General features: G+C 42.9%; 1 protein-coding gene across 1 annotated transcript in view; it reads left to right on the top strand.

The window, feature by feature from the left end:
• RFX8 (RFX family member 8, lacking RFX DNA binding domain) overlaps positions 1 to 27,461 on the top strand; it is a 186,633-nt gene that overhangs the window by 82,772 nt on the left and 76,400 nt on the right. Inside the window, exons 4-6 of the mRNA XM_029603318.1 lie at positions 7,578 to 7,644; positions 7,919 to 8,024; positions 20,190 to 20,206. Of these exons, the coding sequence (XP_029459178.1) occupies positions 7,578 to 7,644; positions 7,919 to 8,024; positions 20,190 to 20,206 (190 nt within the window). The remainder of the gene's footprint in view (positions 1 to 7,577; positions 7,645 to 7,918; positions 8,025 to 20,189; positions 20,207 to 27,461) is intronic.

Here is a 27,461-nt window from a genome sequence, read left to right as displayed (position 1 = left end):
AAAACATCGCCATAGATGGCACAAGTCTCGGCCCGTCGAGGATCCAGAACCATCGACCTCCGTACAGACCGAGCCACCGACTAAAAAGCCTCGATCAGACCTGGCACCGTCCACGTCTCGTTCGCAAGCACCGAGGAAACCCTCACCCCTTCGGGGTGTGGGAGCCGTGATCCCACCAGTTACGGTGGTCCCTCCGGCTCAGCCTCAGCCTCCCTCTCCCGTCGAGCCGGGTATCGTTACCCCTGGTCTCCGGGCAGAACTGGACCGGCTGGTCCAGGAGGCCATCGAAAAAGCGATGCAGAAGTTCCAACCTCCACCGGCACCGTCTCCGGCACCGATTCCGGCACCGACTCCGGCACCGACTCCGCCACCGAGGAGGGAACCGACCACCGAGCCACTGGTAGAAGCTCTAGCACCGCTACTGCACCGCATGGAGGCGCTTATAACGGCCCTTCCATCGGTGATTTCAGTAGCACCGACAACACCACCGTCTCCGACAGGATTATCATCGGGAGGGGAAACACCGTTCATAATTCCCCCTTCAGGGGTGGTCCCATCGGTGCCTTCTCGTCTCTCGCCACCGATATATCCTTCGGCTCCATCGATTCCGAGGCCGGCACCGATTCCATCGACAGCACCGAAGCCCTCGATGCCGTTCCCAGTTCCGCCTTCAGCACCGATGCCATCGAGATTTCACTCGATGCCCTCGGTGGTTCCTCCTAATATCCCGGATCCTCAACCAGGACCTTCAGGGCTTCAAGCCCCACATGATCCCTATGATACCTGGGGTGATGATACATCTTCTGACACTGATTTACCTTCACCACCATCTCCTACAGAGAGTAGAAAGCGTTCTCCTCCTGAGGATCTCTCGTTTATTAATTTTGTGAAGGAGATGTCGGAAATAGTACCTTTTCAGCTACAATCTGAAAAAGATGACAGGCACCAGATGATGGAACTGCTCCAATTTCTGGATGCTCCTAAAATCATCGCTTCCATCCCTATTCACCAGGTGTTTCTGGATCTTTTAAAGAAAAACTGGGAATCTCCTTCATCTGTTTCACCAGTCAATAAGAAAGCTGACTCCACATATCTTGTCCAGTCAGCACCGGGATTTCAGAAGCCTCAACTGGATCATCGCTCTGTCGTTGTTGAGTCAGCGCAAAAGAAAGCAAAGCGTCTAAAGCCACACTCTTCCACACCACCTACCAAGGACAACAAATTCCTGGATAGTGTGGGAAGGAAGGTGTATCACGGAGCTATGTTGATTTCACGCATAGCTTCGTATCAGCTGTACATGACTCAATATAAAAGAGCCATCCTCAAACAGATGCAAGAATATGCGGACACCTTGCCTGACCAATATCAACCACAGCTTTAAGCCCTTCTTAACAAAGGGTTTGAAGCCAGGAAGCATGAAATTAGGACGGCATATGACATCTTCGATGCTTCCACAAACGTTTCTGCCACAGCCATCTCAGCCAGACGTTGGGCTTGGTTAAAATCATCCAACCTTCGCCCAGAGGTCCAGGATCGTCTATCTGATTTACCCTGCCTAGGGGACAATTTGTTTGGAGAACAAATTCAGCAAATTGTAGCTGAATTAAAAGATCACCACGAGACGTTGAAACAACTCTCATCCACTCCATCTGATGTGACCTCCAAACAACCATCTAAGAAGGACTCTAAAAAGTCGTTCTTTAGGCCACGTCGATATTATCCTCCATCGGCTAAGCCTCGACCTGCACGGTCTTCCAACAGAGCTCAGCCACGCCAGCCTCGGAAGCAAAGACCTACTGTAGCCCCACCCCCTGGGCCTGCGGCGGGCCTTTGACTTCCCTGTAGAGAGCACGTGCCAAACCCCTCTTCCAGCCTTCCCTGTGGGAGGTCGACTGTGCCACTTTTTAGACCGCTGGATACAGATCACCTCAGATCAGTGGGTACTAGCAATTATAGCACAGGGTTACCACCTCAACTTCACTACTCTTCCGGCAGACTCCCCGCCTCTACAAGCATGGAGTCTGACCAGCCACTTGACTCACTTACAACAAGAAGTATCCCTTCTTCTGCAATCAAATGCTATAGAACCCGTCCCTCCCTCTCAGCAAGGAAAGGGATTCTACTCCAGGTACTTCCTGATACCAAAGAAATCAGGGGGGCTTCGTCCCATCTTAGACCTTCGAGCCCTCAACAAGTACCTTCAAAAAGAGAAGTTCAAGATGGTAACCCTGGGCTCGCTTCTCCCTCTGCTGCAAAGAGGGGATTGGCTATGCTCTCTCGACCTCAAAGACGCTTATACCCACATTGCGATAACCCAATCCCATCGCAAGTACCTGCGTTTTCTGGTGGGCCGAAACCATTACCAATATCGAGTACTACCTTTCGGCCTGGCGTCTGCACCACGGGTCTTTACCAAATGTCTCGTCGTGGTAGCAGCATTCCTCAGAAAGGAAGGTGTCCACGTCTACCCCTATCTGGACGATTGGTTAATCAGGGCCTCCACTCAACAGATTGCTCAATCCTCCCTAAAATTGACAATTCAAACACTCCTTTCCTTAGGGTTTCTTGTCAATTACGAGAAATCTTGCTTAGTCCCGTCTCAAACCTTATCCTTCATTGGGGCAGACTTGGACACCTTACAGGCAAAAGCCTACCTTCCTCATGAAAGGGTCCAGACTCTAATATCCCTAGCTCGCCAGCTCCAGTCTCAAAACACTGCCACGGCTCGCCAATTCCTCGTTCTCCTAGGACACATGGCATCCTCGGTTCAAGTCACTCCCATGACGCGACTTGCCATGAGAGTTACCCAATGGACTCTGCGACATCAATGGATTCAGGCTCTTCAGCCTCTGTCCACCATTGTCACAATTACACAAGCGCTACGCCTGTCCTTAACCTGGTGGACGACTCAAGTCAACCTCCTGCAGGGCTTACCTTTTCTTCTACCAGATCCCCAAGTAATCCTAACCACCGATGCTTCCCACACCGGTTGGGGAGCCCATGTGGACAAGTTACAAACTCAGGGACTCTGGTCTCGAGAAGAAGCCGAGCACCAGATAAATTTCTTGGAACTGCGAGCAATCCGCTACGCACTCAGAACTTTCAAGCTCACCTATCGAATCAGATAATCTTGATCCAGACAGACAACCAGGTGGCCATGTGGTACATAAACAAGCAGGGAGGCACAGGCTTCTTCCTTCTGTGTCAGGAAGCTGCGCAGATTTGGGCAGAAGCCCTCTCCCACTCCATGTACCTCAGGGCCACCTACCTGCCGGGAGTAGACAATGTATTGGCAGACCAGCTGAGCCGTGTCTTCCAACCACACGAGTGGTCACTCAATCCTCTCGTAGCGACCTCTCTGTTTCACAAGTGGGGTTATCCCGACATAGACCTCTTTGCGTCTCCTCAGAACCACAAAGTGGACAATTACTGCTCTCTCCTTCGGAGCCAGCATTCTCGGCCGAGGGATGCCTTCTCCCTCAAGTGGACGACCGGTCTGCTTTATGCATTCCCTCCACTTCCTCTTCTGTCGAGGACTCTCGTGAAGCTACGCCAGGGCGGAGGAACCATGATCCTGATAGCACCGCACTGGCCACGCCAAGTGTGGTTTCCCATACTCCAGGATCTCTCCATCTGCAGGCACATTCCCTTGGGAAAGGATCCGCATCTACTCACTCAAAACGACGGATGCCTCCTCCATCCCAACCTCCAGGCCTTGTCCCTGATGGCATGGATGTTGAAAGGTTAGTCCTGCAGCCGTTTAACCTTTCGGATTCGGTTTCTCGTGTCCTGATAGCTTCGCGAAAGCCCTCCACCAGAAGATCCTATTCATATAAATGGAAAAGGTACACATCATGGACTTCTCAGTCCCTTGATCCCCTTTCCTGTCCAATCTCTAAATTCTTGGACTATTTATGGCATCTATCAGAATCAGGTCTTAAAACCTCTTCCATAAGGATGCATGTCAGTGCGGTAGCCGCCTTCCATAAAGGTATCGAGGGTGTCCCTATTTCAGTACAACCCCTGGTAACACGCTTTCTTAAAGGCTTGCTCCATCTGAAGCCACCCTTACGTCCTCCGGCCCCATCTTGGGACCTTAATCTGGTTCTTGGTCGTCTAATGAAACCACCTTTCGAACCTCTGCACTCCTGTGACTTGAAATACCTCACTTGGAAAGTGTTATTCCTTTTGGCTATCACTTCAGCTCGCAGGGTTAGTGAATTACAGGCCCTAGTTACCTATCCGCCTTACACTAAACTCCTGCAGGACCGGGCGGTACTCCGCACTCACCCTAAATTTTTACCTAAGGTAGTTTCTGAGTTTCATATCAATCAATCCATAATACTACCTATCTTTTTTCCCAGGCCCCACTCCAACCCCGGGGAACAGACTCTGCATACCCTAGACTGTAAACGAGCTCTAGCTTTTTATCTAGACCGTACAGTTGCTCACAGGAAGAGCACTCAATTATTTGTCTCTTTCCATCCTAACAAGTTGGGACAACCTGTGGGTAAGCAGGCTCTTTCTTCCTGGTTGGCGGACTGCATTTCTTTTTGCTATCAGCAAGCTGGCATTCCTTTTCAAGACCGTGTTAAAGCACACTCTGTGAGGGCCATGGCGACTTCAGTAGCACACCTTTGATCGGTGCCGCTTCCTGACATCTGTAAAGCTGCAACCTGGAGTTCTCTCCATACCTTTGCAGCCCACTATTGTTTGGACAAAGCTGGAAGACAGGACTCCATCTTCGGCCAATCTGTCTTGCGTAACCTTTTTCCAACGTGATGTACCAACACCCTTCCACCTGCCCGGTAGGGTGCGGATGCCCTTTCCCAAATTACACCCCAGTTGTTGTGCCTTTTGCACGCCGTTGGGTGCCTTTGGTGCAAGTCAGGACATCCTCAGCTCGGTACTCACCCATTTGTGAGGACAACCATCCTGCTTGTCCTGTGAGAAAGCAAATGTTGCTTACCTGATGTAACAGATGTTCTCACAGGACAGCAGGATGTTAGTCCTCACGAAACCCGCCCGCCACCCCGCGGTGTTGGGTTCGTTTATTTTTACTTTTTAGGCACTGCCTGTAGCTTTGAAAATCAGACTGAAGAGAAACCCCTGCTGGCTGCAGGGTCAGTGCTGGGCATGCCCAGTAGGGGCCAGTCAAAGTTCTGTTAAACTTTGACAGAAGTTTTCCATGGTGGGCTCCATCCTCGATGTCACCCATTTGTGAGGACTAACATCCTGCTGTCCTGTGAGAACACCTGTTACATCAGGTAAGCAACATTTGCTATCCTGCTACTGTCTATTTTTTCACAAATTGATTTATATGATTTACTTTCCTTTATGTTTATCAGTCTATGTCTAATTTTTTTTCAAATTGATTTATATGATTGTATTTTTCTGTTTGTATTTATTTTAATTTGTGTATCTGTGTGTTGTTTGTGATTTCTAATAATATTAACATTATTTATGTAATGATTATTTTATTGTAGCCCCTGAAGCAGCCCTTCATTGGGCAAAACTCAGGCCTAGAGTCGGGCATTCACGAATTAATTGTTTCTTAATAAATATTTTTGAGGACTTTCGGCATCTCCTCATTTTCATTCCTCACGGCTTTTTTAGACCGACTTCCTTCTTGTTTTTTTGGGCCTATATTATAATGAGTTGCCACGCTAAAATGGATGCACTAAGGAGACATTGTGCATCCCCAATTCTCAAAATTATCAGGCACCCAGGAGCTGTGGATGTGCGCATGTCAGGAAAACGGGTGCTCAATACGAGCGTCTATTTGCTCACACCGCAGTTGATTTACACACACAATATACATGCACAATAGGATCATCCTGGAGCTTCCATATTGTGCATTGTGCACCCAGAATTTTTTTTTTTATCAGCCCATTACATTTTCTTCTGATTTTCATCACTACAAACAGTAGATCTTAGTATTGTACCAAAGAGAATAGTATTTTTGTTTTTTTTCAAGCGCCCTTGGCTTGCAGTATGACCTATCACCATCTCAGGGACTGGTGTTAAATTTTCCACATTAAAAAGGATCTGTTGGGCGATCAGCATTTTTGTGCGTCGGGGGGGTGTAATAACTAATATCCTCATCTATATGGCATTTACATGTGAATAGTGCTATTAGCTATGCGCTTGTTTAGACATGCATTTTGGACACACTAATTCCCTTTTCGCATCAGGTGTTAGTCTAGCGTGTCAAAAATGCGCATCCGACCACATGTTTACCTGTGTGCTAGGCTGAGCATACTTTATTGCATCGTCCCCACAGATGATGCTTCTTACACAGACGCTCATACATACTCACATATGCATAGATGAAATGCTCACACACACAGATGCTCTCATACATGATCTTTCACACATGCAGATGTTCTCTCATGCACAGATGTTCACTTACATGCTCCTTCTCACACACGCACACAGATGGTTTCACACATTCTCCTTCTCCACAGACACTCATACATGATTTCATGTATGCTCTTACACACACACACACACACACACACACACACATATGCTCTGTAACACGCACACAGATGCTCTCACCCATTCTCTCTCACACTCAGATGTTCACATGCTTTTTCACATGCAGACACCCAGTACATGCTCTCACCCACACGTACATGCTTTTTCTCAAACACACAGGCACACACACACTCCCTCTATCTCACACATGTTCTTTTCTTGCTTCCTTTTTTTTTTTTTGGCTACTGGTGGGACCTCCTTCAACTTTTGCCATCGGTGGTGCAAGGTCTGATCTCTTCTTCTTGTCAGTGGCAAATTGGCCTCTGCCAGCAGCGCAAGGCCCGATCGCCTCCTCCTCCTCCTGCCACCAATGGGATCGGCTCCGCCTGCCATGCAAGGCTTGATATCCTCCTTCTCCTCCTGCCAGCATCAGTTTGGGCTCTGCCAGTGGCACAAGGCCTGCTCTCCTCCTTCTTCTGCCAGCAGCGCGTTGGGCTCCACCGGTGACATAAGACCTGATCTCCTCCTCCTCTTTCAGTCACTGGTGGGGCTTGAGATCCCCGCCAACTTTTACCTAACTATATAATCTTGCGGCAAGGCGAGATGGCCACCCAGCGTTTTGGGGGGCACTTTTTGCTACTCCATATTTTGCCGCCTGAGACAGCCACCTCACGCTACTTCATTATAGAACTGCCCCTCTGTGCATACATCTTTGCCCTACCCCGGAAAGCCCCTAGACTGCTCTTTTCTTGCAAAAGCAAATATTCACACAAAATCAAAAATACACATGTAATTTTGATGTTTATAAAATAGCATGCGAGTACAGGCTACTATTTTACCTGCGTAACTCCTTTGAAAATTAACTCCGAGTTCAAGCTGTTAGGAAAATCAATATGGAATTACAAGATAAAAATCATGCAACGACAAAAGTGTGTGTGTGTGTGTGTGTTTGTGTATATATAGATAGATATAGAAAGAGAGAGAGTGTGTGAGAGAGATAGGTATATATACTATTAAAAACACAATTAAGTTTTTACAAAGATTTTGTAGTGGTTGAGTAGATGGGCTTTAAGAATTATTTTTTGTTCTTTCCTCAGCACTGAGAATTTCTGCAATGATGGGAGAACTGCAGACTATGAGGACTGTAACTACAGAAGACAAACAGTGAGTACTACATAAAACTGTTTACAGCAAAATTAACCAGTTCTGAGACTCAAGTGATACAATTAAATCATGTTACCATTGTCTATTTGTTGGGCAAGAGAAGATTCTATTCAGCTGTTTGAATAATTTTGTAAAAACATGCAAACATTAATTTGGATTTGCAGTATTTACATCACCTGTTAAGTGTATGTTAAAGTGAAAATATTGACTTATTCATAGAAATATTTGGTAGAATTGAAAAAAATGTTGCATTACTGTTCCCTTCTGTCTATAGTTTCAGGTTTCCAGTCAAGGAGAGTATTGGGAAAAGGTATTCCGTAACCTATTCACTTTTATTTATAGTGCTGAGAGAATCTATAAAAACTGTTTTTACTACAAAGGTCTGAGATATCTTCAGAATACACCCTAAGGTCACTCAAGAATCTTTTAACTGCTTTTAGGGGTCTATGCACTCAAAGTGCACTAAGAAATGAGTATGCTAATTTTAGTGCACATTTCTTAGCACACGCGTGGAAATATGTTTTTACTATCAGTCTACAAAGTTAATGATATGCAGAGTGTAACTGTATACAAAGGCCCACATTAAAATGTGTGCCAGCCTTTGAGCATATGTGTCCCCATTAAATCATTAACTTTAGTATATCTTCCCCTGTGCTAACCAGCTAAAGGATAATATGGCTACTGATTTATTTGACTCTAATGTAAGTAAACTCAAGAGATCTATTGATCCATTCAAATCAGAAGTAAAAAAAAAATTAAATTAGGTAAATTAAAATGGGATGAAAGTGATTATCTACAGAGCTTTAGTTATCTATGGGCTAATCCTGTTAAGAAATTTGCATCTGAACTGGCCACATTTTGATGTATCATCAGAGGACTCCACTTGAGCAGATGAGAGCCTCACGAATGGTTGCCCCAGGCTGCTGCTGCTGCTGCTGCAGCTGCGTCTTTTTTTTGTGTACAGGTCAAGTATCCTTCAAAAATCACTGGACCACCAGAAACAGGAGGAGACAGGAACAGAATATAGTTTGGAATCACCTTTGGATTCAGTAACAGCCCGGACAGACAGAGCAATAATCTTTCTAACCAACATTTATCAAACCCAGTCAGCTTGTTGCCGTTGCCAAAGTTCTGTCATATGTGCCTTCTGCAGAATACGATCCATTTCAGTTTTAGGTGGAATAGATTTATTAGTCATTTACAATACAAATCTTTTTTTTTTTTTTTTTTTTCAAAATAACCATTTATAAATACGGACGATAATTTGATAGTGTGGATTATTCCTGGCTCCCTAGTTCCACACATGCAAATGTTCTGTCTCATAGTGCTACAAGATGTGTCAAAATGAAAGGATATGACTGCACTCTAAAGAAAATGATTGGGTTATATAAAACCCACAAATACAAGGAGTGACCCATTATGGTCTTATCCAGAATATCATGTATCACTGAAATTACGCATCAGTTATCTAATAACATGTTGCACATCTCCCGTATAACCCAACTTTGAAAATTAGAAAATAAATTATATCTCTTCTAAATGTGAGTTGAGAAGGGACCTGTCTTACAAATAAGGAATATAATTTTCTTGATGTAGCTCATGTTAGCATCCCAGTTTTTTATATTGCCACTTATATTAATACATCTTTTACCCAACATTCTAGACATTCCATTGAGCTGGATAAGGGTTTCCATCTAGAATCTTTGTTAATTTTTGTCAGTAGGTACGTAAAACCTTTTGCCCCAAAAACTCCTTCTTATGTTCATGGTTCATCACCTATGTTTGTCATTTTGTGACAGAATTAATGCTTTTGGTGATCTTAGACACTGGAGCACGCTACACGAATATCCTACTGCCAGCTGTTAAATGTTATCTCTCACACATTAAACTTACTACTCATACCCCAAAGGGTGCCTTTTGAATTAATTGCAAACTGGCTTCAGTTGTCCATAAAAATGATTATTTTGTCCTTGAGGGCCAGTTCTGCTTACAAATAAATGGTACAGAATTGGTGCCACTCATGGCCCCCGTATATTAGAAATGTATATGGAAGTCCATATTCAGAGGCATTTCAATGAATATTTGGGCATTTATCCAGCTAAATTTTAGCCAGATAACTTAGAGGCAATCTGGGATGTTTCGGGGAGGAGTTACGTTAATTGGATAACTTATCCAGCTAAGTCTGGTCGCACCAAAGAGCTGTCCTAGAGTTAGCTAACTTTAAAATAGCTGGCTATGTTCAAACCAGTGTTGTTCAATTTGAACATCTCTGGTTGAAACAGTCTGGGCCGGATTTTCAAAGGGTTACGTGCGCCGGGGCTTTACTAAAGGGGCGGTCCGGGGGCAGGGATGGGGCGAGAGGCCTCCAACACAGCGGCCATTTGGCGCTGTGTTGGAGGATTAAGTGCTGGCAGGCTGCCGCCGCGTGCAACCTGCGCAGGCACAAAAGGTATGATAATAATTTTGGGGGGGTGTTAGGGTAGGGCTAGGGGGGAGGAAAGGTTAGAGGAAAGGGTGGGAAGCTTAGGTTAGGGGGAATGGATGTTCCCCCTCAGGCTGCTCCGATATTTATGTATGCCCGCGCGCACCTTTTTAAATCTACCCCTCTCTGTTTAAAGATGACATTGTCATATTGAGCGATATATCAATGACATTTTTATGATTTGAGATAGCTAAAACCATGATCTACAGTTCTTTTTTTGAGTTGCTATCTTCATGTGATTGCAATTTTCAAAGAAAAGTAATCCTAAATCTATATTTTTCCTGCATATTCAAATTCATAAGGACGAGATGGGGTTTCAAATATCTATTTACAGAAAATCAAGTAGCTAATCTCTACCTCTCACAGCATGGATATTGAGTGCAAATGACATACAATTTTTCTTTCCTCTCATAGCATCCTGGACTTTAACAGAACAATTAATTTTGCTATGTCTCTTCACTATCCATGACTGGCTTAATTATAACAAACTTGCCTTAATTGCCACCAAAATTGAAATTATGATTCTCTCTCAATTTTCTTCTTTTCACATTCCTGAAAAAATTGTTTTCAAAAATCAAAACATTTCCATATCCAAAACAGTCTATAATCTTGGCATTCTCATGATCACATCAAGTTTTCAACACAATCATCTTTCTTTAAACTACGTCTACTACGGCACTTAAATCCACTATTGGATCTCCCTGATTTTTGAAGTTCTTCAATCTCTTCTCTAGCCTCGATTATTGTAATTCCCTCTTCACTATTCTCCCTACCTATATAATTTGTCCATTACAAATTATACAAAACTGCAGTCCTCTTGTTGACAGGTCCCGCTGTACACAATCATATTACTCCTTTGCAATCACTTTTTTGGTTATCAGTTATATACTGTGGATTGTACTGGCAATATAAACTTGCCAGTACAATCCACACCCTTCTAAACAACATTCCATCGCCATGGATTGCAGCTACATTAAAAATCTATACTCCTACCAGAACTCTACAGTCTTCTAACCATAGATTACTAGATGATCCCGCACCAAGATTAGTCCACTTGGAGGAGATCAGAGAGCGTGCTTTCTCTACTGTTGGACCCTTGTTATGGAACTCCCTTCCCATGGAGTTAAGAACAATCTCAGAGCCTACATTCTTTAGAAAAGCTCTAAAAACATATTTATTTCAAAAGGCATATTATATCTTGATACCTGAGTCCCCCAGTGCTTCTACTGTAGCTCATGCTAATTTGATGTAACTCAGTTTTATTTTAATGACACAACCACGGTGGGATAAAGTACTCAGCTTTACAGACGACCAGTTAAACAATGTATTGAAAAGTAATTCACTGTTTTCTGATGGGGAAACACAGAATTTGGCACCAAGTTGGTCTGAACTAATAACACTGAACAAACGCATAATCAGGACTGAGCTACATAGCACAACCTTAGTAGAATACTTAAAGCATCAGCGTATTCCTAGAGGTTTACGTTTGATAAAGGAGCCCAAACTCTATACTGAGTGCCCAGAATTCTTGGAAAAATGGTCCTATATACTAAACAAATGCTCAATGCACCTGATGTTGTTGATAATAGATCAGGCATGGAAGATTGAAATCGAACTTCAATCGCAAACACAATCAATGCTGGAAACACTGAAGACTGATGTAGCACTGGATATATTTGATACAAGTCTTCAAGAATTCAACAAGAGCAAACTGTACTCTGTCATCACCGGGAGGGTTGCGCCCCCCGCGAACTGGACTCTGCCACCCCTGTAAGGGAAGTACTTCAAAATTATATTATTATCTTAAATGAAAGATTAATACCTGATGGTATATTTTATATACAAAGAAAAATATAAGAAAACACAAAAAAAGAAAATATAAGTGGACTTTAAAGACCTATGATTAAAGATGATCCCACAAGCGGCTTGAAAAAGAGCAGAAATGCCCAAAGAGACTGCGGGATGTTATGAAGGTCTACAAACCAGTAATGGGATTCAGTTTCAAAATTTTGATTCTGTTGAAAAATGTGAAAGTAATTGGTTAAATTGACGTCAATCTCTATAATATTTACAATATTTGTCAATATACAAAAATAAGAGTAACATACACTTAAATTAAAGGTGTCAATAAGCCTGTCGGCGTGTCCAAGAATCTGAATTGCCCGCTCAGTTTGATCATTCACCTTATTTAATAATGATGTTTGCATGTATATTTTAAAGAAAATTTTTATGCATATAAAATAACAACAACAGTCCCAATATTTGACTTCAAAGTAAACCGATACAGCCAATGTTTCACAACTAAGCTTCATCAGGGGTAGAATCATGTTCAATGAAAAAGTCATCAAGTTGTCATCTATAAATGTATAAGAGCCATAAGTCAATCAATGTTCAAATATATAATAAAAAAGTACTTATTTGTAAGCCCAAGTATACCATATATCAAGGACCAACAGGATTTAGTAATTCCAAGTAACAAAACTGAGAGGAAATGGTAACTCCTTATAGTGTCTGTGATGATGTAGATTATGTGGCTGACAACTCTTCACCTGAAAAATAAAGTAATTAGTGACGCAAAACAGTGACATGATAAACACATGATCAGCCTAAAAAAACCACTTGTCACTGTCAGAATTGAGACCTCTGATTTTAATCTGTAAATCCACCGCTGTTCCAATTTTAAAAGTCTTAAGGTTCAAATCACCACCTTGCCACGTCTCTGTCAACTGGTCAATCACAGAAAAGCATAAATCGCTAAACGAATGATGATCTTCATCACAATGAGCAACCAGCGGGGCATTGATACGATGATGTGCAAGGGCAGATGGATGCTCTATCATCCTGATCTTTTTTATATGCATGGTCTTCCTCACATAAACCTTCCTACAGGGGCATTCAATTAAATTAATTACTACCGATGATGTACAAGAGGTCAAATGCTTATATCTGCTGATTTAATTTGTGACAAGTAAGGTAAACACTGATATATGCATAGATATGTGACATAGGGTCAGATTTTAAAAAAATATGCGCGTGCGTACAAAAGTACACCGGATTTTAAAAGATACGCGCGTAGCCGTACATATCTTTTAAAATCCGGGGTCGGCGTGCGCAAGGCTGCGCAAAATTGGTAGCCTGCACACACCGAGCCACGCAGCCTGTCTCCGTTCCCTCTGAGGCCGCTCCGAAATCGGAGCGGCCTCGGAGGGAATTTTTTTTTGTCCCCCCAACCTTTCCCTCCCTTTCCCTATCTAACCCACCCCCCCTCCCCAGCCCTACCTAAATCTCCCCCACCTTGTTCGATGGAGTTACGCCTGCCGCTGGCTGGCCAGGCCCCGACACAGGCCGCTGTGTCGGGGCACTTGGCCACGCCCCCGGACTGCCCGAGACCGCAGACATGCCCCCGGACCGCAGACACGCCCCCCCCCAGACCACCCATTTTAGCAAGCCCCGGGACTTACATTCGTCCCGGGGCTTTGAGCGCGCCGGCGGCCTATGCAAAATAGGCGCACCAGCGCGCGCATGCCCTGCGCGCGTAAATCCAGCAGGATTTCCTTGTGCAGGGCTTTTAAAATCTACCCCACACTGAGCAACACCCCCCCCCCCCCCCCCCCCCCCCCCGCAGGAACCATGAGAACCATCAGTAGACCCTCAGGTAGGGTACATGCATGTTGAAAAATCAGAATGGCCCAACAGGTCTTGCAGATTATTCCCACGAGTGTATGTAATACATGGTGGGTCTTTGAAAACATCATGAATCTTTAAAATATGCCAATTGTGCAAAATAGAGGCCCATACTTCATGGACCTGAGGAGAAAAAGGCAAAACATAGGTACTGCATGATGACTCTACTGAAATGCATGGTAGCAATAGCCATTCACTGTGGCTGTACTTGGCTCTTAGAAAAGCCTTCCATATGTATTACATGTGACAGAAAAGGAAAGAGGGAGATTACTACTGTATTTTTCGTACAAGCTTTCCCGGAGAGCTAAGAACCAGAATAACACAATATCTGCATAGACTCAGACCGACCATTACCTCCTGTAAATAGTTACTGTTCATTTCGCTATCACTATGTAACTAGATATGTTTTAATCACTGTAACCTCCTCCAAGTTCCCCTGCCCCTTTATGTTATCTGTTATCATGTTTCGATGTAAACTGCCCTTTGAGGCGTCAGTTGTATTTCCTTGTAAACCGGTGTGATATGTATATTATACAGGAACATTGGTATATAGAAACTAAAAACAAATAATGAGCGTACAGCATGTATCCTAAAATACATGTATTCAGTTTCTCAACTGATCTATAGAGCAAGTCTGTAAATAAGTTTATTCTGGTTTCTATCTATGTTTTTACTATATGCTTTTTATTATATGCTTTATATTATATTATATGCTCATTGTATTAGCTCCTTGTTCCATGTTCTATGTAAAGCCTAGGGCACCCATACAAAGCCCATAGTGTTTTTTTCTGTTAAATGTAAACCGAAGTGATTTGTATCTTATACAGGAACTCCGGTATATAAAAATAAATAATAAATAAAATAAATATGTAGGCTTTAGGGTATCCTATTGCCAAAAATCTATCCCTCATAGCACACGCTTGATGCTGAAAATCCACAATCAATGTGCAGAAGTGGCAAAGTCTTCAAAATTGGCTCACCAGCAAACTTTTTTAATGGACGCGGATGTGCACTTGGAAAGTGTAAAAGAGTATTGGAATTAACAATCTTACCATACAAAGTAGTAGAAAAACCAAACTTCATCTTATGAACCATAATGTCCAAAAACTGTATGGCATGTTATTATATATTAGCAAAGAATTGAGCTAAATCAAAAATTTGTCAAAAGACAATGCAGTGCCTCTCCACAAACTGGACACATCGTCTATGTAATGCTTCCACACCACAACCTCTGGTTTAAATAGATGGTCTTCCAAAAATTGGACTTCAAAAGCACCCACATATACATTAGCCAGGTCCAGGGCCATGGTAGCGCTTATGTCAGTGCCACAAATCTGATGGTAAAATTGCTTGTCAAGTGCAAAAAAAAATTTGGTAAATGCAATTTCCAATAATTGTACCAAAAAGAAAATGAGTACCTTGTGCAGCCATGTCCTTTATTCAAAAAAATGAATAGCTACCGCAATAGCCTCATCATGAGGGATGTTGGTGTAAAGGGCCTCCATGTCTAATGTAATCGGAAGAAGATCTGAAGTATCAATATGTAGTTGGTCCAAAAAAACAATCATGTCTTGTGAGTCGCGTATATATGAGGGCATTAAAGGGACAGATGGAGCCAGGAAAAAATCAACGAACTGGGACAAGAGTTTAAGAAGTGATCCCCTCCGAATACTATTGGCCAGCCTGGAGGATCAAACAATCTCTTGTGAATCTTGGGTAAAACATAAAACACTGGTACCTGTGAATGTTTCCTAATCAAGAAAACAGTTTCTTTCGATGCAATGAAGTCCATCTCCAAAGCTGTTGTAACCAAAGTAGAAATCTCACTTTGTAGAGTGGAGGTGAGATCCTGTGCCAGACGTTTATAGAAACAAGAATCATCCAGTTGTCTATGTACTTCCTATTCATAATCATATCGATCCATTAAAACAATCTTACCCACTTTGTCAACCAGCTTGGTGATTAAATCAATCCACAGCCTGTAATTCATATAAAGTCTGAAAATCAGAATGATCAAAATTACAAAAGTGTCCACGTGGGCAAGCCGTTAAAGAGTGTAAACTTTGGAGTACAAGCTAGTGAAACACCTTAATGGCAGGGTCTTCTATACCTGGCCATATCCATTTAGATGGATTGCTCAAAATCGAGCTATCTGATGGTGAGGTTTGTGAAGCAAAATAATGACGCAATCAAAGTGTACATATAAATCGGAAAAAACCTATTTCACATTCAAATGGATCAAACCATGGAGTTGGATCAAAAGAGAGTCTTTTTTTCCAAAATTTGTTGCTGCGCAGAAGATAGAGCATGAGATGATAAATTTAAAATCAAAGATTCCTAAAGGTTTATGAACAAGTAATTCTCATTGGAGGGTCCATGTTGGAACCGCATATACATATGTAGCATGCACGCATGTAGCACTTATGCCACATCATAAAAGGGTAGGGGCCTTTAGGAATAGGAAAGCCTTTTATTCCCTGAAGCAAATTCTGAGTGTGATGGTCCAATATCCTAGGACCTGTCTTGGTGCTGGTGGCCAGGGGCAGTAAGGGCTCAGTCCTCTGAGTGCCAGGGGCCATGAGTTTGAATCCAGCTTAGGGAAAAGGGAGGGGGGTGAAAAGTAGGTACTAGTCAAGCTTTTGATGCAGTTGGTGCAGTTAGTATAGCTGAGTTCAAATAAGGTTTGGATAAGTTCTTGGAGGCGAAGTCCATTAATGGCTATTAATCAAGTTTACTTAGGGAATAGCCACTGCTATTAATTGCATCAGTAGCATGGAATCTTCTTAGTGTTTGGATAATTGCCAGGTTCTTGTAGCCTGGTTTGGCCTCTGTTGAAAACAGGATGCTGGGCTTGATGGACCCTTGGTCTGACCTAGCATGGCAATTTCTTATGTTCTTATGCCTATATTATACACATTCCACACTCTGTCCAGTTTGAGAAAGGTCTGTTACAGCATAGGGCATCTGCTAGATAAGTACTCCTTTATCTTATCTACTCACATTCTTCTTTTTTCACACTTTACAACCATACCTCAACACACTTAATCTAGCATAGCCATGACAAATCAAACAGAACCAGTACAAGGCGACTTTTATGACTGCAACCAAACTAGCACACACACACACACACGCACACACAATCATCACTTGATGCCACCATTGTTTGTGCAGGGCTGAGGGGTGAATTTGGGGAACCCAGGGAATTTTTCAGGAAAGACATCCTCAATGGAAAGCTCAATGATACCTAGGCATATCAATGCAGCTCATTTTCTCTATGGCTCTCTCTAAGGTTATAGTGTTGTCCATGGCTCCTCCTCCTGTTAACTGTCCCAAGAGAAAAGCAGACTGGAGTATAACAAAACCCATGTGTCCATTCATTTCATGACAAAGCAGACATTTGGAGTATTAAAAAGTCGCTTCAGATTTTCAGATTACTCAGGTGGGAACCTTACAATACTTCCCAGTGAAAGCGGGGAGTAAAATTGTAGTCATCTGCTACAATAAGGTGCCTCATCAATGTTCACATTAATCCCTTCCTCCTGCCGGATCCCCACTGAACTTTCCTCCATCAGATGATTAGGTAGAACCATGAAGTGGAGTCAAGTCAGACGCAGAGTCCTTGCAGATTACTTCACCTGTAAGTAGAAAAAAACTAAGAAAGTTCTTTTTCACTTCACCATTTCTTCCATCTTAGCTAACTCAGCATTCCTTTCTGTATTTCCTACAGAGTACAGCTGTCCCCACTGACCTTCCTCTGCTGCCTCTTTCAAGTACACTTACAGATGAAAGGTACGAATCTCCTACTTCAGCCAAAAAATTAAGTACCATAGCAGTGCCAAGGGGTGCCTGAAGGCCTTTAGCATAGGATTTTGCTATGACACTTTAGGCTTCTATAGGAAGCAGCTTACAGGCCTTGAGAGTGTAGATGCCAGAGTACTGGGCCTTAGGGGAACTCTCCCCATAAGCTCATAGAGACCTGTCTCAAGGCCTGCCCTACATGTCTCCAGAACTACCTTTGATCAATTTTCCTACACTTCTCTTTAGAAAAGAATGACATCAACACACACTTTATAAGTGAAAAAATACAAATGCGGAAACCACGCCACTAAAATATTTTCCAGCCAAATGTTCTCAGTGACGGCTGTTTGTAACACACTTTAGCATACCTCACAATGTCTAAGGCACAAGGATGGAACTGCCTCAGAAAGGGCCATCCCACAACAAGTTTATTGAGAATAGCATGATTGTCCATAAAATGTAGCCAGCATGCTTTTATTGTCCTGCAGGTCTGCTTTTATGGAACCAGCAGCCTGAAATACAGGTGTTGTGGCAGACAAGTCAGGAGACTGAATTGTATCTACTGAAAAAGCTGCAGCCATTGAGTAGTAAATCCCTGACTGGAGGCAAACCATTAGAACTAGGAGTGATGGACAGACGGTAGCTTCTTCCCACCAAAACTGTGATGGAAAGCTCAATGATACCTAGGCATATCAATGTCCAGCCTTGCCTTCTCTGATGTGGAAGAGGAAGAAGTCAATTCACTGGATGGGGGTGGCCAGTGGTGCCATCAGTCACCTGAAGTCCATCGCTATGGTGGTCATTCAAACTAGTGAAACCTGCAAATGGTCAGAACCTTGAGTAATTACAAAGGTAAAGGCTTTGAATGCCACCTTCATGTTGCTAATTCATTTACTAACACCACAGATCTCTTTTCTGACTTCTTTCAGGCCCTCATGGATGTTATCATCCAGACATTGCTGCACCAATACTACACGATCCTCATAAAAGTGGGATGATCAGGTGCTGATGCCCTCCGTACTCTGGCCTGGAAGATTCCTGTTAAGTGCCAAACGAATACCTTTTCTGGGACTGATCTAATGCATTCTCCTCCCTTCAGACTCTCTCTCGGCTGAATGTTTGTGTCATTCTGTAGGAGCTGATGACTGATGGGCATGGGTCCTGTGCATGTGGCAGTTCCCATTGGACCTGGGGAAAGAATCGTAGATGAGTAAGTAATATTGTTGGATCACAAGCATCCCTTTAGTTATGATCATTTAAAGCAAGGCCCCTAGCTTCCAACTCTCCTGCCCTGAAAAAATGTGAGTTCCCCCAATTCAGCAATAAATTCCCCTATATGCTAGGCCTGTAACCTCCTACAGCCTTGATGGACAAGTTAGGGTCCTTAGATAAGTCAGCAAACAATATTAATGGATTCTTTTTTTGTGTGTTTCTCATTGGTGCTTTTGTAATGCAGGTAATTCATCAGCTCACCCCTGCTGTGTTTTCAAATCTGTCTGTGTGGACTCCGTATCGCTGCTGTTGATGTCTAGTCCCAATCTTTTGATAGGCACTGCTCCAGTGATGTGAGACAAACTGAACAGATGTGGCCATTTGGTGGATGTTTCATGGATGACTCTTGATATATTGATATATACAGTATATGTTTTATGTGTTTGATGATAATATAAGCAACTTTGAGGCTGGTGAAATCTGCCGCAATTCATTCAGAAATTCACTCCTTGGCTGCTTAGATTTTTCTAATGTAATTTTTCCAAAGAGCACCATAGAATTTTTGAGTATTAGTTTCAAAATGTTGTTGTTCTCTGGTTGCATGAAGCACAGCTGTTGACATGGTTAAGCACCAGTTGCTGTAGCATCTTCTCCAGCCTCTGGCTCCAATTAATTCTCCAATTCAGTGCTTCCTCATCTGCTCTAGCTTCTCCCAAAACATCAGTTGCATCTTTGTTAGTTCTGGGTTTTGGTAGCTGTTCTTTGTATGCCCTTTCTCCTGGGGTTCACTAGCTCTCCAGATTCTCCTCTCAGCACTGACAACAGCAAAAGGTGCCAGGCATATGTTTATTCAATTTTGAAGAAGGAAGGTATAACCAAAAAGATCTAAGCATGCTCAGTTAAGCATATGCATTCTATTTTGCTTAGCTTGCACGTTCAGTTTAGCATTCTCATGCTATTTAACATTTTTATGCTACTGAGCACTTAGTACAAATTTTGTGTTACTGTGAATGCTAATACTGTGTACATATTCTGGAGGCAACTGTTTTATCCCTGGACAAGCAGGAACAAACAGCCTCACCAAGTGGGTGATGTCATCCGACAGCACCAACATGGAGAAGCTCTCTCAAAACTCAAAAAGATAGAGAAGTCTTTCTGAGAATGTGTGGGCATTACATGTTGCCACAACGGCGCAAGTCACCTCAATCTTTTTTTATCTTCCTCAGAGTTCGGTTAGAATTTTCTACTTTCTCTCAACTATCACCTCAGTTTTTCAGTTTAGATTTCTCCTTTGGTATTTTTATTTCTTTTCTCAGTCCTTTTTCATTTTTATCTCTTAAGTCAAATTCTTTTTCCTCAAAATGTTCAGAAAGTCACCTAGAGCAGGTAAGAGACCTTTTAAATTGTGTTCCAAATGATACCATAAGATGGTAAGTCAGGATCTCTGTGATTTATGTCTGAGTTGTCTGGGCCCTACACATGATTCTTCTCAATGTGTGTGCCATGTGGCAAAATGTCTCTACAAGCTCAAGTCTGCAGGAGCATAAAGCTAAAATGTGAGTTCTCCTCTTCCTCAGATAGAGAGGTCCAGCTCAGGAAGCCAGTACCCAAAGGGTTAGATTCTAGGAGGGGCAGAAAAAAATGTTCCCCTTCAGACCGCACAACTTCTTTGGAACTGTCTTCTAAAAAGCATCGCACCAAAACACTGGCGCAAAAGACTACAGCATCATCTGCTCTCAGAGTAGAATCCCTAAAACAAACAGTCATCTGTCACAACATCTTTTTCATCAGTGCAGAAATTCATGGTGCCGAAACCTGTTGGCGCTAAGGACTTATCTCAGCGCGGACACAATTCTACATCCACATATAGAAATTCTCCACCTATTTTAGTTTCAGAATCCGATCCTTGTCAATTAAAGTTGAATCTTTTCCTCTTCCTCCTCTACTTGTATACCTTTTTTTGTCTAAAATTTATGGCCAGATTTTGTAAATTGTATGCATGCAAAGCAGCTAATACCAATATGGGTGGATTTTTGGCCAGAATATCATGTGGTATTGTGAGATAAACAGTGTTGGATGCGTGATAAACACTGTTTTTCATGTGTTATACCCTTATTGCGAAATAATAAATCTAAACCTAAATTCATACATGAGGTAATGGAGGGTAAAGTGACCTGCCCAAGGTCACAAGTAGCAGCAGTGGAATTTGAACCCTGGTTTGCAGCCCACTACTCCAACCATTAGGCTACTCTTCCATGGAAGCTAGTCTCTATTCCATTTACCTTTTGGTCCTCAGCCATGTTTGCTGCTGGCTGGTTTCTTCTCCTCTGTCACACTTCCAGCTCCCTCTATTCCATAACTCACTCCACAGGACTTATTTGAGTTCTAGCACTACTGCAAGCATACCAGTCTGGCTTCAATATATCAGGCAGTAGATGGAGAAAACCAATTATGGTCATTGTTGTGGCACAGGGAGTGATTACTTCAGGAGAACGTTTAAAGCTTCCTTCATGGATCCAATGGATTCAATGTTATCTTTGTAGAAGAAGAGTAGCATTCAACATTGCACAACACCTACAGTTGTGTGCAAACGTTTAGGCACTGATTTTCAAATTCTATGTTTTAATGAATCTATAGGTAAACAGAAGCTGACACAACCTCTACATGATATAAAGTTAAACATGACATTGTTTTGCAATTTTGAATTACAGATTACTATTTATTTACTGATTTTAACAAATTGAAAATAATAAAATTGTGAATATGGCATGTACAAAAGCTTGATACCCTTCCAGTGGATTCATTAACACTTTTAAAAATAAAATTTATTAATAGGAACTAAAAAACTGATTGACTCATTAGGCCTTCAGTTAATTAGATGAAGACAATTCTGCAATTGTACAAATACTCTGACCTTTATAACCTCTCAGGTTATGATTGCTGTTCTGTCTACTTTCAACAACCAGGGGCTCCTCTAAGCAGCTGTCTGAGCATTGAAAATAAAGATACCAAGGATTCAGTTTATTTATAATTTGACATGTCAGTTCATTCAACCAAAGGACTGCCTTTGTATTCTGTCCTTTGATACCAACAGATTGAGAAGGGCAGTGGCCAAGAAGACTCTTTCCAGTTGGCTTGTGGACTATATAGCACACTGCTACATTCTGGCTGGTTTACAATAGCAGACTCTTAAAGTATGAGCCTTGGCTACTTCAGTGACTCATTTGAAGGCTACTTCTGTTGAAGACATCTGCAGAGCTGCTACTTAAGATCATAAGTTTTTCCGTGCTGGGTTAGACCAAAGATCCATCGAGTCCAACATCCTCTTTCCAACAATGGCCAATCCAGATCACAAGTATTTGGCAGGACTCCTAAGTTCAATAAATTCCATGCTGCTTATCCCTGGGATAAGCAGTAGATTTCCCCAAGTCCACCTTAATAATGATTTATGGACTTTTCTTCCAGGAGCTTGTCCAAACCTTTTTTAAATCCAGTTACACTAATGGCTTTTACCACATCCTCTGATATTGAATTCCAGAGTTTAATTATGCATTGAGTAAAAAAGTATTTTTTCCTATTTATCTTAAATATATCTAGTAACTTCATTGCATGTCCCTTAGTCTTTGTACTTTTTGAAAGCATAAACAACCGATTTGTTTCCCTATTCCAATCCACTCATTATTTCATAGACCTCTATCATATCTCCCCTCAGTCGTCTTTTCTCCAAGCTGTAAAGCCCTGACCTCTTTAGCCTTTCCTTATAGGCAATCATTCCATCCCCTCTTTCATGTTGGTTTCCCTTCTCTGTATCTTTTCTAATTCTACTATATCTAGTTTGAGATGCTGTGACCAGAACCTGATCACCTTCATGTTCCACTATTGCCTGAAGAGCATGTCCCGAAGAGACAGTAATTTTGGACAAGCCGTTTTGTTCAGCCTAATTACCCAATAGTCCATGCTTCACCATGTGGGGCCCAGGTTGTCTGTATGTTAAAGTGCTCTTGCTAAGTCAGCCCTCAGCTTGGGACTCCCCACTCGTTATGGATGATTTACTCCTGCTTGTTGATAGTGAAAGCAAACTTGTTTAACTGTAATGGGTGTTTTCCATAGACAGCAGGATACATCAGCCATATATGTATTATCCACCCAGTACAAAATCCCTTTTCTGCATTTGGAAAATGAAGATGCTCTAGCAATGTAAACTAGAGATGTGAATCATGTGCCTGATCGTCTTAACGATTGGGTTCGGCTGGAGGGAGAAAAAAATCTGATCGCTGGAGATGTGAATCGGAATTGGTTCCGATTCACATCGTTAATTTTTTTTTAGTGAGGCCCGACCCTTTAAAATTGACCCCTTACCTTCCCCCACCCCCCCGAACCCCCCCAAAACTTTTTACGAGTACCTGGTGGTCCAGTGGGGGTGCAGGGACCAATCTCCCGCTCTTGGGCTATCGGCGCCATTTTGACTGCCACTCAAAATTGGCACCGATGGCCCGATTAAAAAAAAACCCACCCGACCCTTTAAAGATGTCCCCTTAACTTCTCCCACCCTCCCGATCCCCCCAAAACATTTTAAAATTACCTGCTGCTCTAGTGGTGGTCCCGGGAGCGATCTCCCGTTCTCCGGCCGTCGGCTGCCACTCATAAAGATGGCGCCGATGGCCCTTTGCCCTTACCATGTGACAGGGTATCCGTGCCATTGGCCGGCACCTGTCACATGGTAGGAGCACTGGATGGCCGGCGCCATCTTTAAAGATGGCGCCGGCCATCTTTAAAGATCCAAACAGTCCAGAGATTTCGAGACTCTGGGAAAGCAGATTTGACACATGGTGAAAACTATTGCCTTTCCAGAAGTGTTATCTGTTCATGGAAAAGAGAAGGAAAGGCTGAGCCATATAGACCACTTCAATATATGGCTCAAAACCTGATGTAAGAAAGAAGGATTTGGATATAGTGAAGGATGAGGCCATGTATGAAACAATAAAAGGCTATATGGTAAAGTCCCACATCTGTTCATGGCAGGAAAAAGGATCCTAAATGAGAAATTCAAATCATATGTCATAAAGCATTTAAACTAGAGGACAGGGTTCATAGAAGGAAGTTGAAATGTCACTCCCAACAAAGACAAATATAGGAAGTGGGCCCATGGTGACTATGGCTGCAGTGAGAGCAGGTGTAGCTCCATGGGGAGCACTGGTAGAAGGGAGGCTGCATAGCAGGCTGGATCCTAACACATGGGTTCAATTACCCCCAAAAAAGGAATAAATAAATTGCAGGCAGCAAGTATTTCTTAGTAGAAATGAAATTCTAGAATAGTGATCCTCACCCAGTCCTTGAGAACCCCAATCAGTTTGGTTTTCAGGATATCTACAATGAATGCACAAGACAGTGCATGCACATATCTTTGAATACAAATCTCTCGTATATTCATATTGACCATCTTGGTCCTAATAGTACTGCCTACTGCTAACTAGATTGGGGGTTTTTTTTACAGCAATTTCAAAATGAAATGCCCACATGATGCAAATTAAGCATACACAAATTAATTACTAAAATATAATAGGGATGGTACAATTCCCCTATGGGGAAAGGCTAAAGAGGTTAGGGCTCTTCAGCTTGGAGAAGAGACAACAGAGATTTCACAGAGGTCTATAAAATAATGAATGGATTGGAATGGGTAAACATGAACCAGTTGTTTATGCTTTCAAAAATTACAAAGACTAGGGGACATGCAATGAAGTTACTAGGTGATACATTTAATACAAATGGAAGAAAATACTTTTTTACTCAATGCATAATTAAACTCTGAAACATGTTGCCAAAGGGTGTGGTAAAAACTCTTAGGGCTAGGGCGCTGGCGCGCCTATTTTGCATAGGCCGCCAGCACGCGCAAGTCCCGGGGCTTCGTAAAAGGGGCGGGAGGGGGCATGTCGGCAGTCCAGGGGCGGGTCCGGGGGCGTGGCGATGGTTCGGGGGCGGGCCGGGAGGGCAGTCCCGAGTCCCCTGGCACTGCGGCCTGTGCCGGGGGATGCCGAGGCGGTGCGCCTAAGTTACGCCTGCTTCAAGCAGGCGTAACTTGCACAACAAAAGGTAGGGGGGGGATTTAGGTAGGGCTGGGGGGTGGGGTAGATAGGGGAAGGGAGGGGAAGGTGGGGGACGCGGAAGGAAAGTTCCCTCCGAGGCCGCTCCTATTTCGGAGCGGCCTCGGAGGGAACGGAGGCAGGCTGTGCGGCTCGGCGCGTGCAGGTTGCCGATTTTGCGCAGCCTTGCGCACACCGACCCCGGATTTTATAAGATACGCGCGGCTACATGTGTATCTTATAAAATCCGGCGTACTTTTGTTCATGCGCGCGACCTTATTTAAGATCTACCTCTTAGTGTAGCTAGGTTTAAAAAAAAGATTTGGATAAGTTCCTGGAAAAAAAATCCAAAACATTAAAGTGGATTTGGATTGGAAATCCACTGCTTGTCCCTGGGATAAGCAGCATGGAACCTATTGAACTTAGGGATCCTGCCAGGTATTTGTGACCTGGCTTGGCCACTGTTGAAAACAGGATGCTGGGCTTGATGGACCTTTGGTCTGACCCAGCATGGCAAAACTTATGTTCTTATGGGTGGAGAAATTAACAAAAATTGGTGAGACCGCACCTTGAATACTGTGTACAATTCTGGTCGCCGCATATCAAAAAAGATATAGTTATGATGAAGAAGGTACATAGAAGGGCGACCAAAATGATAAAGGAAATGGAACAGCTCCCCTATGAGGAAAGACTAAAGAGGCTAGGGCTTTTCAGCTTGGAGAAGAGACGGCTGAGGGGTGATATGATAGAGATGTTTAAAATCATGAGAGGTCTAGAACAGGTTAATGTGAATCAGTTATTTATTCTTTCGGATAATAGAAGGACTAGGGGGCACTCCATGAAGTTAGCATGTGGCACATTTAAAACTAATCAGAGAAAATTATTTTTCACTCAATGCACAATTAAACTCTGGAATTTGTTGCCAGAGGATGTGGTTAGTGCAGTTAGTGTAGCTGTGTTTAAAAAAGGTTTGGACAAGTCCTTGGAGGAGAAGTCCATTACCTGCTATTAATTAAGTTGGCTTAGAAAATAGCCACTGCTATTACTAGCAACAGTAACATGGGATAGACTTAGTTTTTGGGTACTTGCCAGGTTCTTATTGCCTGGATTGGCCACCGTTGGTCAGACCCTTGGTTGACCCAGTATGGCATGTTCTTATTGGCTCAATAGTCCACTTTTAAGCAAAAGGGCAGAAAAGATGTCCAGGAAGAGCAGCAAGCTGAATGAGAAAACCTAGAAAGCTATCAGCACAAATGGCCTTTGTCTGGGCAATAAAATTCCAGATCTACGGGTCCTAATGGAGGAGGCAGACTTGGATATTGTTGCAGTTACAGAAGCATGGTTCAGTGAGTCTCATGAATGGGATAAAGTTACGCTGGGCTATAACCTGTTCAGAAAGACTGGAGATCACAGAAATGGGGGAGGGGAGCAGCTCTTCATGTCAAAAACAATATCTGAGCAACTGAAATGCAGAGGGCGTGGAAAAAGGAAGAAGCTGTGGGCTGTCTTACGAAAAGACAGCACTTCCATTTACACTGGTGTAGTCTACAGGCCTCCAAATCAGACAGATGAACTGGATAGAGATCTGGTGGGAAGTGGGAAAGAAAGGAGATATGTTGCTCCTTGGAGACTTTAATCTGCCCAATGTGAATTGGAGTACCCCTGCTGCAGAATCTGCAGAAGTAGAGAGATTCTGGATGTCCTTCAAGGGTCTCTACTTAGACAAATGCTGATAGAACTCATATGGGGAGGAGCAATCCTGGATCTGGTAGTCACAGATGAAGACTGTATTTCAAATGTCTGGGTAAGTGGCCACCTGGGTACCAGTGATGGTTGGATATAACAGCCTAGAAGGAGGGGATTCACACAAAGATCAAGGTCCTGGATTTCAAAAACACAGACTGTGGTAAAATAGCAATGTACCTTGAGGAGGAGCTAGAAGACAAACTAAAAAGAGCTGCAACAAACCTGTATGTAAAAAAAAAAGGAAATAAAAGAAAAAGGAAACCAATATGGTTCTTCAAGGAGGTGGCTGAGAAAATAAAGGCAAAAAGATCGGCATTCAAAAAGTACAACGGAACTCAAAGAAGAGGAACACAGAGAAGAATGTCTGGTGAAGCTGGAGGAAAGAAATTAGGATTTCAGAAGATGGAATGGAAGAAAAGAGCACCAAATAGGTAAAGCACGGTGACAAAACATTTTTCAGATATGTCAGAGAAAGGAGGAAGATTAGAGATGGCATTATAAGACTGAAAGGAGATAAGGACTGAAGGTATGGAGAAAAATGAAGAAACAGCAGAAATATTTTAAAAATATATTGGAGAAGGAATGTTGCTGGCTAGCAAGAGTACAGGTGAGAATAGAGTAGATTTACCCCATTTATAGAAGAGACTGTTGGGTGGAACTAGGAAAGCTGAAAGTGGACAAGGCCATGGGGGCGGATGAGATACAGCCCAGAATACTTAAGGAGCTCTGAGAAGTGCTTGTATGTCCACTGAAGGACGTATTCAGTAGATCCTTGGAGACGGGAGCAGAGCCACAGGACTGGAGGAAGAGCGGTA

Source organism: Rhinatrema bivittatum, chromosome 5 (genome assembly GCF_901001135.1).
Source record: "Rhinatrema bivittatum chromosome 5, aRhiBiv1.1, whole genome shotgun sequence".
Taxonomy (NCBI): Eukaryota; Metazoa; Chordata; class Amphibia; order Gymnophiona; family Rhinatrematidae; genus Rhinatrema; species Rhinatrema bivittatum.
This window is presented reverse-complemented; position numbering and strand designations above follow the sequence as displayed.